The sequence below is a fragment of the Zonotrichia leucophrys genome, chromosome 2 (assembly GCF_028769735.1).
Source record: "Zonotrichia leucophrys gambelii isolate GWCS_2022_RI chromosome 2, RI_Zleu_2.0, whole genome shotgun sequence".
NCBI lineage: Eukaryota > Metazoa > Chordata > Aves > Passeriformes > Passerellidae > Zonotrichia > Zonotrichia leucophrys.
Genome location: NC_088171.1, coordinates 39,165,613 through 39,185,240, shown reverse-complemented (window position 1 = coordinate 39,185,240; position 19,628 = coordinate 39,165,613). Strand labels below are relative to the sequence as shown.

The following is a 19,628-nucleotide window of genomic DNA, read 5'->3' as shown; positions in this document are numbered from 1 at the left end:
TTGTGAAAGAAATTAAAATAAGCCTACAATAAATAAATAAAAAAGCATATCTATGCAACTCATAGCCTGGCGGGAGATCACCAGATGTGCGGTGGCTGGCTTGAGGGCTGGGATGGCACCCTCTGTGCACAACTCCTTCCCTGTCCTGTGGGCAGGAATGGGCTTCCCAGCCTTTGGGGTGCTGGTGGCTGTGCCAGCCTGGAGGAGCTGCTGCAACTCTGGGCCCAGAAATCTTTAGGCCTTGTAATTTACTATTTCTTCTAAAACCCCACCCTAGGATGCCCCCATGACCTTTAAATTTGTGTGAAGGAAATTTTTTATCCTGTACTGTGATTAACTCCATGCAAAATATTAACACACCAGGAATTACAGGATCAAATTTCACATCAGAGAAGGAGTAAGGAAAATGAGTAAGGAAAATGTTTAAAAAAGGCACCATATTATTCAGGCAAGGACAGAAGCTATGGTTCAGCAATGTACTTTACAAGGAAAATGTCAATTTAAAGAACTAGAGTATGAAAAAAATCTTCTGGATGATTTATAGGAAGACTGCAGCTGTGAAATCCCTCCTCACCTCACCATATGTAATCCTCATGTTATATTAGAATTCATGAAATTGCCCTGTATTTATGTGATTCTGAAAGCTGGGTGAGCTGGAGCTTGTCCCTAGCTTAAAAAGGTTGGATGCACTGCTCCACAATACCTTGTCATCTTCTTTTTCAGCCACTGAATATGACTGTATAAGGAAGAACATTTGTGTCTCATGTCTATTGTAAGGCTAATCAAATTTACAGTTCAATTCTAGGGAGTTAATGCTATTGGGGATTTGGATGAGCTGAGGTTGGGTCATTACAAAATTTCAGCTGTGTTTAATGCTAGTTAAACTGCTTTATCATTCAGAAGGCAGACTATAATTCTTCCTTAAAAACTACTTTCCCCCCAAATAAATGAAAATATATTGCTACACTGTATTTTTCTCAGCTTGTATTTTTACAGCTATTTCTATGTCAGCAAATAGCAATTTCAGAGTAGAATTCATCTCCTGGGCTTTGCAATGCTCTTTTAAAAATACAGCAAACATACTCTAGTGAAATAAAAAACGGAGATGGTGTGTTTAACAGCTTGATTTCAGTGTGCCTTCCCCATCAACCACACAATATGCAATGAAGTTCCAATTGGTAATGCCAACATGGTTAAAGAGACACACATTTAGACTTTAAACGTACATTATGGTGTTTGTATGCATTTTATATATTTTTATGAGCTTTTATAAAGTAGAATTTTATTTCCATTGCAATATTTTGCAGTTTTAGTAGAAAACAGCTGATGGAGCCAGTTATTATATCACCACAAGCAGGTTCTCAGAAGATTTCTTGAATACCTTAAAATCTAAAAAACCCACAGCCCTATAAAAATCTCACAGTTTCTTCAGCCAAATATTTATAATGTACTTTTTTCTTGGTCCAGGTTTGAATTCAGCTCTGTATCAGGCTGTAAAGAGTTGGGCTCCAGCTGAAGAAAAGAATTAACGTGGAAGAATTTCCAAAGGTTAGATGTAATTTGAAAGGTCTTATTCCTACTCCTGAACTGACTCCATGCTCACAGGTGTGAGAGCACCCTGTTGAGAGGCTCTACAGATCTACCTGCACTGAAACAGCAGTCAGCAAAAATTAAACATTTCCTATTCTTTGGGCAGGATGTGTGATGTGAAACAAGTAATTTTCTAGTTATTTTAACTTCAGGTACACATTTAGAAGAGTTTTTGGTTTAGGGAATACTATTTTTTGTTTGTTTGTTTCTTTTAAAACAGCCTCTCTTACTAGATATTATGCTGTATTTATTTTTCAATGAAAAAGAATGTGGAGAGCTTGAGCTCTTTTTTTTTAAGGAAAAGTCAATGTGGTTTCTATGTTATCTACAGGATACCTGCATTGGAGTTATCTTTGTACATCAGGCAGGATTGGTTACCCCAAAACCAAACCTCCCCAGAATAAAAGTGCATATTTTCAGTAGCTACATTTTGTTTGGTGCTTTCATTGCAAATAGCAGTGAAGGAGAGAATATATTCATATATTGGTTTGCAGTGAAACCCAAGACTTCTGAGTACAATTTAGTTGGTTTTAATATTGTACCAATCTTTAAGACCCAAAAGGGAAACTAAAAAAGAAAATAAAAAAATTAAATTTAGGACTGGGACAAGCACAGAAAGGTCTTATTCTAACACTTCAGTGAAACACCAGTTTTCTTAACAGCAAATGGTGACAGTTTGATTCACACCAAAACCACCCTGAATTTAAAAATTATTTAATATGTAATTATACTTTCTTGCAGTGTTTTCAGTGGTATCCAGGTTAGTGTTATAAATAGACCAGTCAGTGAAAATTGCAAAGGCAGTGTGAGACATGCTATACCAAATATGTCACAGAACAATTTAGTACTCCAAGAGGAAGGGATTAAGAGAAGATGAATTGTTTGTGAGTAATTTTATTTATTGTGTCACTTTGCCTCAGGAAGTTTTCATAGTTAGCCATATATCACCTGTTTCAAACTCAGTGAACTCCTAGAAGACCATGTCAAGGATACTGTGAGTTTTGATGTAGAAAATGAAATATCTGAAAGGCATCACAGCATCCTTTAGTGATCTTAGAGCAGCAGTGCTGCTCTCTTTTGCTGTCATTAATAATAATGCACAGACTAAGTAATTCTCTGGGGGCAGAGACAGGTGAAGTGGCCCACTGAATTACTCCACTAACCTTTCACCTTTGAGAAGAGTGCTGAAGCCCAGGGCACGAGTGAAAAGGAGCGCGGCAGCGCTAATCCCTGTTTGTGCAGCAATAAAACGAGCTCGCGGTCGGGAGCCTGATCAACACACGCGCACGAACTGGAACAACAGCGTGATTCAAGGCAGAACAAAGGGGGGTACCAGGGCTCTGAATTGCTTTACACAGCCTACAAGCTGAACTACAATTTATTCCTGACTTTCACAAAATCACAATTTCAACTGTCCACACAGAACGTATTTAACCATCTGCGGGGCTCGTCGAAAGCAATACAGAAGAATGATAAAGTGATCAATGAACACTGTATTACAAAAGGAGAACAAATAAAATTAGTTTTTTCAGTAAAAATAAAAAATGGTCATCACTAGAGGAGAAAGGAGCACATTCTAGAAAGATCAAATGTCTACTAGGAAAAAGTCAGTGAAGCTAATATCAATTTTAGAAATTACAGTTCACAGTAGAAACCATATAATATGACTCATAATGAAGTCTCATTATATTATTCTCACTTCAGACACTAGTTTTACAGATTTGTCTGCTCACTTCTCAACATTCAATAGAAACATTCTAATATATATAGAAAGAAAGTTAAGTGTTCTTACAGTGGTGCCTTAGCTTCCCAACTGTGAAGCTGGACTAAAGCTTTTCCATCACCCAGGCAAGGTATCTAGATACTTTCATAAATGTGGTTGTACAGATGTATGTCACAAAAAAGGCTGCCACCCATGACTTGACTGTAAGTTTTGAGCTCTGTAGAATTGCCAGAAATGCATTTGACTTCTGTTAAGTTTGCACAATAATTGCAGTTACACAAATATGAAGGCATACGTGACTTGATTACAATGTCCAAACCACTGTCTGGAGAAAAAAATGTTACCTATCTTCAAAAATAAAAGAGCTCTGCAAATCTAGTCTAGGAAACATCCATTTACTAAAATATCCATTTTGTAAGCATGGAGGGAGAAATTCATTCCTCTCTCTAGACTTGTGTTTGATTGCTGTCAGGCTACCTACCACAGACCTGTGTGAAATATGAGGCTGCCTAAGAAAAAGATGTTTCAGAAATAAGGAGTATTATCTGGCCCAATTTTATTAACGCAGCTCTTAAAGGAAAGTGTTGGCAGTGATTCATCTCTGTATCTTGCCAAGAGAAATCATTCTTGTTTAAAGAGAAAGATTTTTTTTTTCAGTCTTCAGTTTTTAGCAGGATTTCTATAAACTTTACTGGCTGACTGGGAGTTAGCTGAGGCAATCATGGATCAGCGAGGCACAGTGTACTGATCTTGAAGAGTTGTCTTTAATTAAGGAAGAACATGCACCTATTAGATGTGCCAGTATGCTGGAACAATTAAAATTCTAAAATAACACACTTCACTTTGATGCTTGGATGCGTCTCAATATTAAAAGCACAGATACATTAGCAATGTGTCTGCTTATAATAACTTACTCAATTGGGAAGCAGTCATTGCTATTAGAAAAAAAATTAATAAAATGGTGTTAGTAACTGTAGAACTTAATTTGAAAGACATTACATGGCATGTGGTTCGATAAAATTTGAAGAAGCTACAGCAATATGCATTTACCTTGTGGAAGATGGCTCTGAGTGGATAATAAGAAAATCACAGCCCTCAGATCTCAACATGTTGTCAAGCAACCAAAATGCTAAGACCCATAATTAAACTGGCTTTTGTCCATAGGGTCATAAGTGTATTTGCAGAAAAGCACTGTGGATGTGATTCTTTTCATGTGTCTGAAGACTCACTAAGAGAGGGATAGCTAGGGATAGGGAGGGATAGCATTCTGTAGGAATGCTCGTGTGTTTGGCATTTCTTCCATCTAAAAATAAAGGAACCAGTTTTCCTCTGGATTTGTCTCTCCTTATTTCCCACTAATCACCTCCTCCAGGCAAAGGATTGACCTATGGGTCTTACACATCCTGAGCAAACAGTTTAACCCCTAAGCAACTGAAGGTAAAGCTCTTCTCTGTGACCATGCTTTGTGAGGGGTAAAATATCCTATAATCACATGTACCAAAGGCAGATTGCTCTGCAAGAAAACCAGGAGCTCCTATAGGATCCACTTGCCAAGTGGACTCCCAGAGGACAGGAAGGGAGCAGGTGCTACTGCATGGTCTGGTCTTTAAACATTTAGAGGCATTTAGACACTGAGAGAAAAATGAGTCCTAAAGCCATTTTCACTCTTAGAAGAGTGTTTGAATGTGAGCAATATAAAAAAATCTTCAACTTAAACATACCCATTTTAGGTCAGATCCAGGAGTCCTCAGAATCCTGCACTTGAATCTATCCCTTTATACTTCCATTGCAATTCATCCTTGGAAAACAGAAAAGCCTATATTTGCTATGAATGCTGCTTATTTTGGTTTAATCTGATTTTCCCCTTCTTGTCCAATTAAATCTCATCATTAATTTGTCAAATTTAAATCCAAACCTCATTATTAATTTGTCAAATTTAAATCCAAAACTGCTATTAAGAATCCCATAAAAATGTCAAAAGAATACAAGAGGCCTTTATTTACAAAAGGTGGGGTTAGTGAAGGTTTTTATCCCTTCTAAAGGCCTACTAAATGAAACTCTTTCATAGCCCAAGGCCTGAAATCCCTTGGCAGGTTGAACATCCATTGGAACAGGAATAGGAACTTAGGTGTGCCTTGCATGAACACACCTCCTACTGTTACCCAATAACACAAAAAGCAGTCAGGCCTCTCCATTCCCTATCCATACAGGGAATGGCTGGGGAATCAGCAGGTGAGTGAATAAATGACCCCATTTTAGCAACCAACTGGACTATCCACTTCTAGATTAACTTCAGAACATGAATATAATTATGCCTAATTATGAACAGGTTCTAATAGGACTAGAAGGAAAAAACAGGTTAAACAAAATAAGTAGCACTCATCATGTAGGCAAGTTTTACTCCTGGATTAGTTGCAATGAAGTTACATGGCAACACTGAAAAAAGATTGAATTTGTGATATTTTACAGCAATAATTTCTTATTCAGTAACAGTTAAAATAACTTTATTTGGAAATCTTATCTTTCCTACCTGAGAGGTCACATTGACTCCAGTAGCATGCCTGACTAAATGATAATCACTTTGCAAAATGATTTCAGGCATTGGCATAAAGAGTTCTGAGATTGAGCCATGGAAAAAAGCTACGCAAGGCAGAGATGAAAAAGACACAGAAGGTCATTAAGGAATTCCTTCTGCTAGTATAATATTATGTCTTACAGTAAGTTCTGCTTTCAGGCCACTTTATACAGCCACTTTATCTAATCAATATTATAAAAACCCAAGCAATGAGGATTCCAGCCCCAGAGAATTTTCTGAAATCAAATTCATCTTGGAGCTGTAAATGCTCCACTCCATAGAAGGGCGTTTTTCTAAGCCTTGTACAGATGGAAAATTCTACAAACAATTTACTAATCAAAGCTCTATTTCTGAATCCCACATGAATATGAAATCTTACAGTACAGCCCATCCTTAAATTTGGGACAATTGCATCATATATTTTACTATTTAAGTAGCTGTCTACAACTCCAACTAATGCACCTGAACTTAATTTGCTGTGAAAATAGGGATTCTGAAACCCACACTGCATATAATTTGCTTTATTTGTTGCCTTTGATAGATCTGCAAAACTGTAAAAAACAAACAACCGTTTCCTCCTCCCCTGCTGAATAAAGTAGAAAATTAGCCATGCAAAATATGAGAGACATGTCTTGCAGCAGTGTAAATCATCTCTGAAGGTAGAATCTGAATGACTCAGGAATACTAATTTCTGAAATCTTATGCAAGAAAGTGAGAGACTAAATGATTTAATAGCTAACATATCCAGGCTTATAAATTTTGCTTTTCAGGACTGACTCCACATTCTTATTGGGAATCTGTTAGCCAAATGTAGCAGGCTTCCTTTCAGGAGCTTAAAGAATGTGAAGCAGTGTGATTTCTGCGGTGAAACAAAAATAATTGTATTTTAGGAACGAGAAAAATCAGTCTTAAAAATAGTTGCGCTAATTAGGGTCCTGAGGGTGGTTCTTAGGCAGTTGGAAACGTAGGGCAAGAAATTTGAAAGTCTGTCCTTGCCTTCACATTAAAAAAGGTACACAGGGAAAAAGAAAATCAACAAACACACAGAAAAAACCCCCACTTAGAAAAATGGAATAAAGTCTAAATGAAAAATCTGGAGTATAAAAGCTCAGCAGGATTGATGCCAGTTTACTCCATCTGAAATTTGAGCTATTTTTACTGACTGGGAATAATGAATATTAGATTAAAGTATTGTGAAATTAGAATGTGATGCCTAAATTTATTGATTTTCTAGTTTAATGTATTTTTCCTTTAAATCTATACAGTTATATTAGTGAGAAAAATATATTCAGTAGAATGGGTTAAGCCTACAAGTGATGTATCTACTTCATAAAAAAAAGAAAAGATTCCAATGTGATTAAAGACATGTCTGTATTGGCAGACAAAATCTGCATGAAACATAGAAAAAATATTTAGTGACTGAAAAATATTACAGTATATTTTAAAAGGCATTTTACTTTTTACCTTGGAACTCATTGAAATTAAGCTAGAGATCTGTATTTTATATATGAGAAATAACAAAGAGCTTTATTTAAATACTTCACATTGTTCAACATTTAATGTTTGTGACTTATTTTGGTCTTGGGTCACACAAAGATTTATTATGTGTATGCTCTAGAGTACCTGTCTCCTCTCTGAGCTAATGGGCATAGGAAACCTCCACTGGTAGTATTTTAAATTACACATGTTTATTGGAAAGAAAATGAATTGTAACCTTTTGTATTTGTAGCATCCATCACTCATGCATTTTCCCGAGGACATTTAATTTATTGATGGCTGAGCCTAAGCTTAAAAAAATTCTGTGCAGAAACTTCTTGAGCAGAAATCAACCAACTTTTAAAAGCCCAGTATGTATATTTATCATATAGCTTTTATAAGTTTCATGCAAAAAAAAAACCAAACCCAAAAGTCAGGTGTATATTTTCCCAGCTTTACTTCCATTTTGTGATAAGACTGTATTTTAGATGTTCTAGAAACCCTTTCTGAGGAATAATAAAAATGAAGAACAGTTAAGTGTTGTGACAAGACTCTTTTTTCTTATGAGTGCCAGTTACATCCCTTTACATTTATTTCTAGTCACAGATGTACAAAGCCTCTTCACTGATTTGGATTTTAGTCAATCTCTGATTTAATCAGATGACATTTAATAAACTGATGGTTAGGTATTATTATGTCTGAAGTTCAATTTTTCTCACATCTCCTTAAGCAAAAACAAATTAGGAGCAGAAACATTACTGAAAAGGACAAGAAATCATTAACAGCATGGTCAAAGCTTTTCCATTTAAGGAATGGTTGAAATCCAAGGTGATTTCTTCGAGATGGAGAAAATCCACAAAATAAGATGTGACAGGTAATTTGGTAAAGAAGATTAAAAAAAGAAAAAAAAAAGGTCTTGTTTATCTTTTCCATGGCAAGAAAGGAACACAAACAAAACCCCACACACATTTAGCAAAAGTTAAAAGAAGGAGATGCTTCATACATCAAATTGGCAAGCACACACAAAAAGTATAGTGCAGGAATACTAGAAGGTGATTTAGGAAACTCAGATGTAATTGGAAAACTTGGTGGCCATGCAGCACCTGTGCTACCATTGTAAAAGCATGAAGGTCATGCTTCAGCACATAATCTGTTAGCTGTGGCTAAGAGGGAATTTCCTCTCCTGTGTATAACTGTGTGAGTAAAGTGCTTTGAGGGATTTTTACACTTGTCTCTGAACCACTGAGGGATGAGCAGCTGCAGGCAATGTACCTGACCCAGTGAGTAGCACTGGTCTTCTGCTAGAGAGTGACTGTACTCCTTCTACTCATTATTCTTTGCAGAGCTCCAGATACATTAAAAAAAAAAAAAAAAAGGAACAGGGTAAGTGTGTCTGTGACTGGCATCTGGAGCTACAGCTAATGACTGCATCATGCCTTGGATACCACAAAATCCAGATTTTATTTTTAAAACTAATCTCTACCATTCGCTTTCTAAATTACATAAACCCACCAATTTTCTCATGTAAATATTTCCAGACACTTTTCAGAAAAAAAATTATTTAAACAGACTGTAGACTTCTGAAACCACAATGGGGGGTTTAAAACAAAGTATTTCTAAACAATCGTATTTCTATAGTTGTGTTAATCTTTTTAATGAAGTCTTGTGAGCTTTGAATAGCCTAAGTCTAAACACACTAAAAGCCTCTATGTTCACAAATAATGGTCTTCTACCCATAAGGTATTGTCAAAGTGCAACTGAAAAGAGCAATGATTTAGGCCAACATCAATAGTAATCCTGATCCAAGCCTCCTCCCCCTGCACACATAATTAGGAGATATTCCAAGACATATTTTCCTGAGAACTATTAAAGGGATGACAGTTCACAAATGTTTTCCCTGCTGTTACAATAATCCCCACAGTTGAGTTCATGTTGAGGGGACTTAGTCAACTGATAAGAACAAATCTTGTAACAGTTTCATCAGCTTTTCATGGCAAAGGAAATGAATTCTATTTCAATGCATATCTATATGCAATTTTCATAACGTGCTGCTGCATTTCTTGCATTTACATCTGTTTAATACCATGTTTATAGATCATGTCCACAGAGTTGAAGATATATAGGTTTATGTGTCTGCAAATATTTAAAGACCAGATGTATAGCAAGTCTCTTCCTGGCAGTGCTGAGAGGCTCCTAGTGAGACTTCAGATGTGTAAATCCCATGGGAAGTACTGAAAACCCTACCAGCTGTCAGCCAGCAGCTTTAGGTGCCTAAATGCCTTTAACATATTGGTACTGTGTGCTCAGCTCAGAATATGAGAAGCTGTAAGTGATTCAAACTATAGAATAGAAGTTAGTATTGTGTGCACACTACAACATAAGTGGTGTAGCACAGTATCTTTTAAACGGAATAGAAAGAAAAAGCACTGATGAGCTACCACGAATCTGTAAAAATCAGCCCTAGATTCTGTGATATGATCAGTCCAAATATGTAAATTTACCTATGTAGCAGGTTCTGCAGAACAGGGAGGGGAACATATAGTATTTATAGATACACAAGTACTTTCTTCCAAAAGAACTTTGTCACAGTTGAGGGGATCTCTTTGCTCATGTTTTTCTCAAGACAACCCCACCTTTGACGAAGTCATTCTGCACTCACTGAGAGCAGAACAAACCCCATCAGTTTCATGCTGCATTTTCCTTTCATGCTCCCTTAGGACAACTTCTTAGGATGGCCTTAATGCCAAGCACCCATTTGCTCTGCTCCCCATCCAGCAGCATTGAGGCACCAGAGCAACCCCACACTGCATTTTGTCTTTGCTCAGCCAGAGCCTCCTGAGCAGCTCAACTCATCTGGAGACAACCCATGTCAGAAATGTAACAGGAAACAGAAAAGATATGTTGCAACTCAGAACAACACAAAAACCATTACTCCCTGAACTGACTCCTGGCTGCTGTAACTTTCATTTACTCTGTGTTACTTGTTGCCATGCTTGAGTGACATGGCATAGAGTATTTTCCTGCTTCAGATACAAAGAAAGCATTTTCCATTGTGCTGAAACAGCCCAGAAACCTGCCCACTTCCTGACAGAGTACAGTATACAAACTCTGAAGAAAAGGGAAAAAACCAGCTCCAAGCTAAAGAATATAAATAATCTCAGACAACAGAGCAATTTCATTGTTTACATGACCCTCTGCTGCTTACAAAAAGGATATATGGGAAAATGAGATTGTTTTGTTGTATGTCTGATAGTACTGTGTTGTGACATTGCACCTGGTAGCCTGTGGGTGCCAGGAAAGAATCAAAGTAGCAGGGCTTAGCTGGCCTCATAAAATGGGACAAATTAACATTGTTTTACCAACTTAAAAGTATTTCAGTAATTTTCCAGAATATTCATCACATTTGACAAATCTTAAATATGGATTATTAAAGAATGAGCATTTATAAGGAGTACTTATAGTTTTCCTGTCTTCTATATATGTTCAAAAAGGAAACAAAATTTCACTAGAACCACAGCAGCATGTACTCGGGCAGAGGAAAGCCCAAGAGCCCTTTTTGATAAACTGAACAAAGCTGATAAGATGTTAAATGAAAAACAAAAAAATTCAGATTGGATTCTGAAGCAGTTTCTGATAGTAGTAAAACATGCAGATTATGTCTTTAAGAAAAAAAATTACAAGAATGAGGAGAATGAGAAGTGGCTCATCCCTTGAACTTGCTGTCATCCAGAATTTCTAAATTCACTTCACAACTGGGGGTGAGGGGAAAAGAAGGAATGATAATTGGGAAGTCTAAAAAAATTGCAGAAGGAACACCTGATGTGAACCAGCACTGACAGAAAGCAGCCTCTGCTGTGGGGAAGCACCAGATGAGGAGGAACAGGGTACATGCTTCCTGCTAGATTGAGATATATGGAATAATGGAGAGAAATGAAGATACATCCAGGCTGCTGAGTGGTGAGGAGCACAGACCTGTTCTTCATTACCTAGGGCTGGGTAGCTATTTTGAAGTTGGAACATGGAAGCCAAATAGCAGAGCTGTGACCACAAGTCAGCCAAATTCCCACTCAGAGCCAAATGCTCCAGCATGGAACAGATTTTATTATTACAGCTATGTTACATTTTCCTTTATTAAGCTGCCTTGGATTTATTTTAAACTTTTTTTTTTGGACGGGAAAGTGTTTTCAAGTATCACAGTAATTCTGAAAATAGATCTTTTTTATTGATACAGTGGACATCTATTAGTGTATTAAAATGCATGCTGGTATGGCTGGGGCTTTGCTGGCTGAAGAAGCAGAGCTATTCCTGTGGAACCTGATGCATTGACTGCACTTGGTTTTTAAGTGGCTGTGGCAGTTCTGGCTCTTGGTGCCCCTGTGCCAGAGATGATCAGCCCAAAGCAGTGTCAGGAGTGTGCAGTGTGTCAGTGGGCATCAAAGCCTGGCAGCCTCACTCCAACTCCTGGTGGGAGATGCATTTTCCTGAGGGGGTTTAAGTGAACCTACTCCCCTTTGTCTGGGGTGTGCAGAAGACAGTTCCGTGGGTATTGTATATTGGGTATCCAGGTATTTCTGTCAATACCTTATGCAAATTTGTAGAGATTGTGGAATTGCTATGAACAAATATTCAGATGAAATTTAAGTTTCCCAAACAGCAACACAAACTCAAAATGTGGAGGTGCTCAAAGCTTTCTAGACAGCAGATCCATCCATGTTGCACTTGGAGATATGAACCCTGTCTGGAGCAATTCCAACAGCTGGATTTGGGATGGCTGCTGATGGCAAACCTGCCTTGGGACAGGGCAGTGGCATTGCAGCAGGACACCAACTTCCCCCCAAGAATGTATACTGCTGTCTGAAAGGGAAATGGGCTGAGAAAGCACTAATTCAGTTCCCTCCCTTGCATGTTGTCTGACTTAAATCTCCCCACCTACTCGTGTTCTGCAGAGGTTCTGGTAACAGCAGCAATTCCAGCAGCTTTGTAGCAGGGCAAATACCATTCAGGCTTTTAGGGCTTTTAAGATTATGTTGAAAAATCACTCTCCAAAGTGCTGTTTTAGATCCCATTGAGGATCAAAGATATGCATTAAATTACACTATTGAATCCTTTTCTGCAAAAGATGACAGAACTGGGATTTTATACCCTCAGCAACAAGAGTACAGAACCTTGCACACCCTTAGGAGAATTATAAAGGGAAAAAAAAGGAAAAAGAATAATGTAATAACTGAATCCCACCTCCAAATTTTCTTAAATACCAGAACCTTCATGCAGATGTATGTAAGGGTGTTAATATCTTTTAGCAGACCTAAATCATGCCAAACTTCATGGATAACTTGTAATTGCAACAGAAAAAGAACAATAGCATGTTATCCAAAATTGCCTGTTATACCTACACTGTGATAAAAATAAAAGTTTTCTAGGGAAGATAAAGGCAAAATGTAAGAATGACTCATATGAATAAAGCTTAAAAGCATGTCTTGTGTCCCTTAGTGAGACACATAAAGATCCCCATAACCTTAGGATCTTTGACTTTGCTTATCTATGCTTAGATAAATGTAAGTCATTAAAATGCACAGCTACATTACTTCATGTGGGTTAACAAAGTATGAAACCATCCAGTAAATTCATGATTCATGGCAGTACTTGTAAAAAACAGCACATCTACTTGTAACCAGGGTACAATATATTTGAAAGCCACAATGTACTTTTCAGATGTGCCGTGAAACTGCAGCTACTATAAAAATTGATGGGTGTCACACTGAAGTAATGTAGTGCTACTTGTCTAAAGTAATGTAGAGCTACTCATTTACTCTCACAAGTACATTTATTGTGAGGATATGCATGCTTCAAACTACGTTCACAGCAAACTTCACAGGTAACACTAAACAAACTGCCTCACACTTTCTGGTGAGTTTAAAAGGTAACCAGACAAGCATCTTTACACTGATAATATGTCACTGAAGCATCTGAGAGCAGAGCAACCAACTCGACTAGTGCTGACCCCAGTGAAGTGGGTACTGCAGGCAGTTTTTTGAGCATATCCTTTGCCAGAGTTTAATGCAGAGGTTTCATCCTTTCTAGTGAAAGCCTTTTCTTTCTTCTGCTCTTCCTTTCTTTTTTTTTTCCTTTTTCCTCTTTCCTTTTCCTCTCTTTTCCTTTCTCCACCATTTCACTCAATTGGGTAAAAGCAGACAAACAGTGAAAATGACAGGGCAAAGACAGAAATAACCTTCAGTGGGGCTGCCAAGTGAGATAGGCACATCCAACAGGGAGCAGTAAATATTTCCACCCGGATGATGGTGATGATGAGCAGGTTAGTCTGCCTTGCTGTGCCTCATGCCCCAGTGAACTCCAAGAGTCAGGAGCATTTAGGAGGGATGAGTGCAGTGAGGATGAGCAGGGAACAGAAAGCCTCTCTTACAGAAGGAGGCTCCTAGACACAGGTCTGATGGTGTCCATCAAATAAAGACAACAAGGGAAGAGGATGGTTCTTAATTAGTACACCAGGAGTGAAAAACAGAAAAATGGTCACTTAGGATACAGGACAAGACTTGCTAAAAACAAGTGGGTATAAAATCCCTGTGAGTCAGTTCAGGTTAGAAATCAGGCAGAGGTTTCTAAAGAGCAAAGCAAGTGAGGCTCTGTAGAGCCCTTCAGCAGTTCCTTTGGCTACAGCTGCCATCCAAATGCTCAGCCTAATGTTTGTGGGAAAGCAATATCGTGGCTGGCCACATCTCAGTCTGCCACTCCTCCTCTGCGTGCACCCCCTGGCACATCCCCATGGCAGGAGCTTGCAGGGAAAAGGGCCAGGAGCAGCAGCAGAGCATTTGCTCCCAGAATGCCAACTGAGGGATAAAATCACCACTGACCATGGAACTTGCACGTGGGGAAAATGGTAAGGAGCCAGAGCCAGAGGATGACACCAGAAAGAAAGAGGCTGGTGTGAGGGAGAGATAGGCTTTGTTCTGATGTTTTAATCAAGGCTTAGTTGGGTGTTATTAAGCAGACATGATTCAATGTTAAAACTGTTCAGACATTGTGGATAATCAGGCCAGCCAAGTTTGGATTTTGAATGTGAAGAAGGAAGCCATGCAAAGAAAAGTGTTGCAATGTTACAATTAATTTTCTCTGAAGCATTTGCAAATGATATTTTTCCCGGGGCTTAAGAACCTTTGGCAGCGCCAGGATGGCAATGATCAACTGAGAAAAATAAACATTCTAACCCAGATCAGCATCACCAGCTCTGTAACTATAAAAAATAATTAATTTGCTTAGCACTTCAAACTCAGTAAAACACAAAACCTCAATGGCCATCTGCACTTGAAAGGTCCTTGGATTAAGGCAGTGTGGAAATTTACACTCCCCAGGCTCTGCTTGAATACTTAAAGTGTAGTTGACTTTCAGTTCAAGCAAAAAGGGTTTTTGTAACTTAACACATTTTCAAAGTGGGGAGTGTCCACATACCCTGCAGTAACTAACTGCCCCACTGGCCAGCCCTAGCAGCTAACACTGGAAGCAGGCATTTTCAGCACTCAAACACAGAGCCTATAAACATTTACTCACTCACTCACTCACTCACTCACTCACTCACTCACTCACTCACTCACTCACTCACTCTGTTTCATGCAGGTGAAGGTATCTATCAGGTTTTGTGGGGTTGCTCATGCACATGCCAAAGTATTTACAGGACTGGAGCCCTGATTTGTAGACAGGGATGTGTACTGTGGCCTCGAGTGCCACCTCAAAGGAAAATACCAATGCCTGGACTGGGCTAGTCCATCCCACCATCTCTCCCATCCCTCTGATACATTTGGCTCCCTCACACTCCCAGATGATGCACATGTGCTCAGTCATACACAAACCCTACGGCACCCCTTCCCCCATGGAAAAGTCAGCCAGCTGTTACAAAATTCAGACCTTTCATTAACACAGTTTAGTGGCTGATAGTGCCAAGCAAAACAGAGACAATTAATAATAATCAGGACTGAAGGGTCTGAGACAGCTTATGAGTAAAGGATTGTAGGAGCTGTTTAAAAAGGACAAACTTGCTCCTGCCTGGAGTGATAGGGAACAAAGGGTGGTGATGTATAACCAGGGAGGGAAGAGACTCTCTCGTGGCTTTTGTAGATTACTGTGTGAATGACAGGAGCGGCAGGAGCAAACACCTCTTTTCATTTGCTCAGCCTGCTGGAGAAGAATAGCAGCGCTTGCCAATGAAGCTGCAGCTGTGCTTCAGCGCCGCTTAATCACTGTGTATGACTGGGGCTAAATTAGCTGCCATTCTTACTCCTATTTGTTGTTCTAATGAAGATTTGCATAAATGTAAGTGTAGGGGGTAACTAATACTTGATTCCTCGTTTCAGAGGCCAGGGTGGAAGACTCGCCCATCCTGCGTGTTTATGTTTGTGGGAGATTCAATGTTGCCTTTCCATTTGACCTGATCTGCTTCTGGCTGATGAATGGTGGAAAAAGAGAGTTCAAAGTTGCTTATCAAATCGAGACCCCTGTTGTGTTTCTGCCTGTAGAAAAGGGCAGACTAGTTAGATGAAGACAGGACTGAGGGATTAGAAAATTACTCCCAGCAGTAAAAAATATATATGCATGTTTCTGCAGCTACTCATGTGTATATATATGTGATATGCTTCAATGGCATATGTATCAGTGACATATCTTTCCATCCATCCATCCATCCATCCATCCATCTGATGGTAAGTGATCAATATTTTTTTAATGATAAAATATCAGAAAAAATCCTCTTAGGCAATAAGATGAAAAGTAAGGACTTGTAAATTTCTGCAAGCCTTCTGTTGTTCATCACTAACATTCAAAGTTTACTTTTAAATGAAAGAATATCTAACACGAAACAGGCAATTACCAAGGAAGGCGAAAATGACTCAGCACTTCAAAAATATGTGCCACCACTGCCTTGTGAGACTGGGATTCAAATTAAGAAATTGTGCTAATTCATCAAAAAAGGGGAAAATTTTACCATGAAGCAGTGAAAAAAATCCAAAACTACTTAATAATTAAAGAAAAGATTTGAAAATGAAATGTCATAAGATTGCTTTGTTCAAGACAATCCTATGGCTGCTAACTGAAAGAGGCTAAATGGAAGAACTTCCCATTTTTTATGTGTTAACTTGCTGTACATGATAATACGGTATGGATAATTGTTTTCAGTATTCCTCTTGCACACTTGATATGCTAAAACTGTTGTTTGACAGCGTCTGTAAGGATTTAAGACTGAGAAGCCATAAGTAGTGAATTTCTAAATTTCAAATCACTGCTGGAAACTGTCCAGCTTTAAAGATGACTGTATCCCTCCAAAGAGAGTATCTGTATCCCTACGGGAGAGCATGCATTCACTGCCCATTCCTCAATCCCTACACAGCTTAGCAGTGTCTCTAGCCCTTTAGCTGGTCTCTAAGACACATGAGCAAATATTAATTTGGTTGCTGTACACTTCTGTCATCTATCTGCCTGACTACCTACAGACATTTCTGCATATTTTTGGCCAAACACTAACAGAAATCAATCTTTCAGAGACGTTAGCAGAGAGCATTCAATCCACCTGAAATAAATGTGCCGAACACTCTATCACTCCACCTCTCAGCTGAAAGGAACACCACAGGTTTCAATGTTCTATACAGCAACAAACCCACATGAAAATAAAAGCAGTCAATCACAACTTTGCTTGTTCTCACCTTATTTTGAGTTTTGAAATATTTCAATACTCTATTACAACTTTTTATTCAGCCCCTGATTATGCCAGAATCTCACGTTCTGCCCCTTTCAAAGCAATTTTTAGACCTTTTTTCCCCTTTAGGGCAAATTTAAAAATAAAATTGAAGTGTATAATAAAAAACAAACCAGCAACAACCCTCATGACATATAAACAGATCACATAATTTTTCTTCAATGATTCTTTAGTAATTTCTATATATTATGGTTTTCCAAGGCTACAGTCAGAATTATGTGTTTGTAAATAGGGTAAGAGAAAGTGGAAATTACAGACCTAGTGGTCAATGGCATAAAACAAATCTAAAAGAGCTGAGGGGAGAGGTTAAGTGCTATGCTACTTAATAAGAATGACAGCTTGCTTTGAATACTCATGCTGGCTGTCCAAGATATTGAATAAACCTCATTTAAACTAATTTTCATCATTTGTAGAGTCTGTGTTAAGCATCTATCATTGTCTGTGCTATTAATATTCTTTTCAGAGACCACATTATCAGCATATTTAAATGAAAGCTTTCCTTTTCAATATTTATTAACTCATTAATATTTCTGTGTGGTAATATCCTGGTTGTAATATCCAAATTATGCATACTAAGGTATTTTCTACTGATCAAACTTTCTGAATTAATTTTTTTTCTCTCCAGTACTAAAACTGCACTTGAGCTTCTGAAATTCTGCTTTCTTTCTATATTATTTATATGAATAGCATCTAAAATTTACATTTTTGTGGGTTTTTTTTCAGTAGGTACCAGTAAACCAGAGCACTAACCAGATATTACTGAGCTGACCAAATGTGAATGACGAATGAATGAGGATGTGAAAGTTAATTCATGTAAATTCATCTTACCGGGGTTACAGTCTGTGAGGAGGGAGCAGATGGAGAGGAGAACTTTAGAAATGGTTAACGCTGGACTCCAGTTGTCCTTTAAAATGTCCAGGCAGATGACGCCTTGGCTGTTAATGTTGCAGTGGTAGATCCTTGTCCGGAACGTTACCTGGAAAGGACAGCATGTCTCAGTTCAACAGCGTTCAAGCCAGTAACTGCACAATTATTAAACATTGGAAAACCATAGGAACAAACATTCTGCTTTCCAGGCTGCTAGTGATGGTTAAAGACTGGGCAAGACAAAATAAAGGAAATAAACTCTGCCTCTTGCAGCTGTGGCTGGCAGTGCAACTGGTTTGTGCAGGCTGAGAATGGGACGCATTTCCTGAGCTTCCTCCTGCCTTGGTCTTATCAATCTCATTATTTTGTAAATGGCAAAAAAAACCCCAACAATTCCAGCCCCTAATCTGGACAATGTTCATAACTCAGGTCCACAGCTCTTTCATGCTTTGAAGAAAGTCAGAACAAGACAGATAGTTTTACTGTCTTAATCTGTTCATCATTTGACACAATAGATTAAGCTGTAAAAAAAAATAAATGCAGAGGCATCACAGCAGTGACTCCTGAAAAAATTGAAGTGAAATATTTTTGAGAAAGGCTGCTCAAACTTCCAAATTTTAGGTTACATTTTTATCAGTAGAATTGTTTACAAACACCTTTTGGGGTTTTTTTAAGTAGTTTATTTTGATGATTTCTCTATCTATTTTATATGGTCTTCCAGGTGATCCCATAGGTAACAAACCAAGGAAATTATTGTAGCCCAGAATAATGTCCTCTTTTTTTAAGGTGAAGACACAGGCTTTTCATTTTAAAAGAAGCTCAGCTAGGAATGTTGACTTCATAGCTCAGAATGAATACTGGGGCTACTGGATAAGAAGGGACAACGTGAAAAAAAACCACAGGAGGTCATCAAGGACTAATTTCTCCATCAATTCTACGCAAATGACAAGCCACACCCAGATGGTTTCAAGGACACGTTCCTAAAATCTAAAATTAAGATGTAGAACTTCAGGCATCTATGTCATCATCAAGAGCCCAGCCAGGAGAGGGGCTGGGCAGGCAGGAGACAAGAGCAGGCAAAGCATTCCCTGACTCAGGGAAGCTGTGCTCTTCCCTCCTCTGGGACAGTGCCAATGCAAGTGGGAGTGCCTACAAACCCACCCCTGCCCTTCCACAGATAAACCCCTGTCTGGAGAGTAATGCAAACTGGTGACAGGCAGGCTCCTCTTCTGATTTTCTTCAGTATCAGAGATCTCAGTGATCTGAGAGGGATTATCAGGCCACTCAGCAAGCAGGAGAGAGAATACAAGTGAAATAATACAGTACCTGGTTTGCTTCTACAAAAAATAATTATAGAAATCATTCTCTAGCACACTGAAAAATTCTGCCCTTTGTATTAAATCAAGATGCTTTGACAAAATAATGGAAAGAAAAGATAGTAGATTTATGGTATTTAAACATTGCATTCAACAATAAATACTTTTTCTCTCAAGTATTTTTCCACATAGATCTGGAAAAATGCTTTGGAGCCCATTGTCATGCACCAGTGAGTTCTGCACCAAAGAACCCTACCAAGCAAGTTCATCAGTTTTTAAATGCTCCTATATTTAAAGGTATTGATAATTAATTGGATAATTTGA

At 38.3% G+C, this 19,628-nt stretch overlaps 1 protein-coding gene across 2 annotated transcripts in view; it reads right to left on the bottom strand.

The window, feature by feature from the left end:
- The window catches only part of LOC135443864 (ubiquitin-conjugating enzyme E2 E2), a 200,948-nt gene that overhangs the window by 4,705 nt on the left and 176,615 nt on the right, over positions 1-19,628 (bottom strand). For both annotated transcript variants that reach the window (XM_064704628.1, XM_064704627.1), the window contains exon 5: positions 17,950-18,097. In XM_064704628.1, coding sequence (XP_064560698.1) covers positions 17,950-18,097 — 148 coding nt within the window. The remainder of the gene's footprint in view (positions 1-17,949; positions 18,098-19,628) is intronic.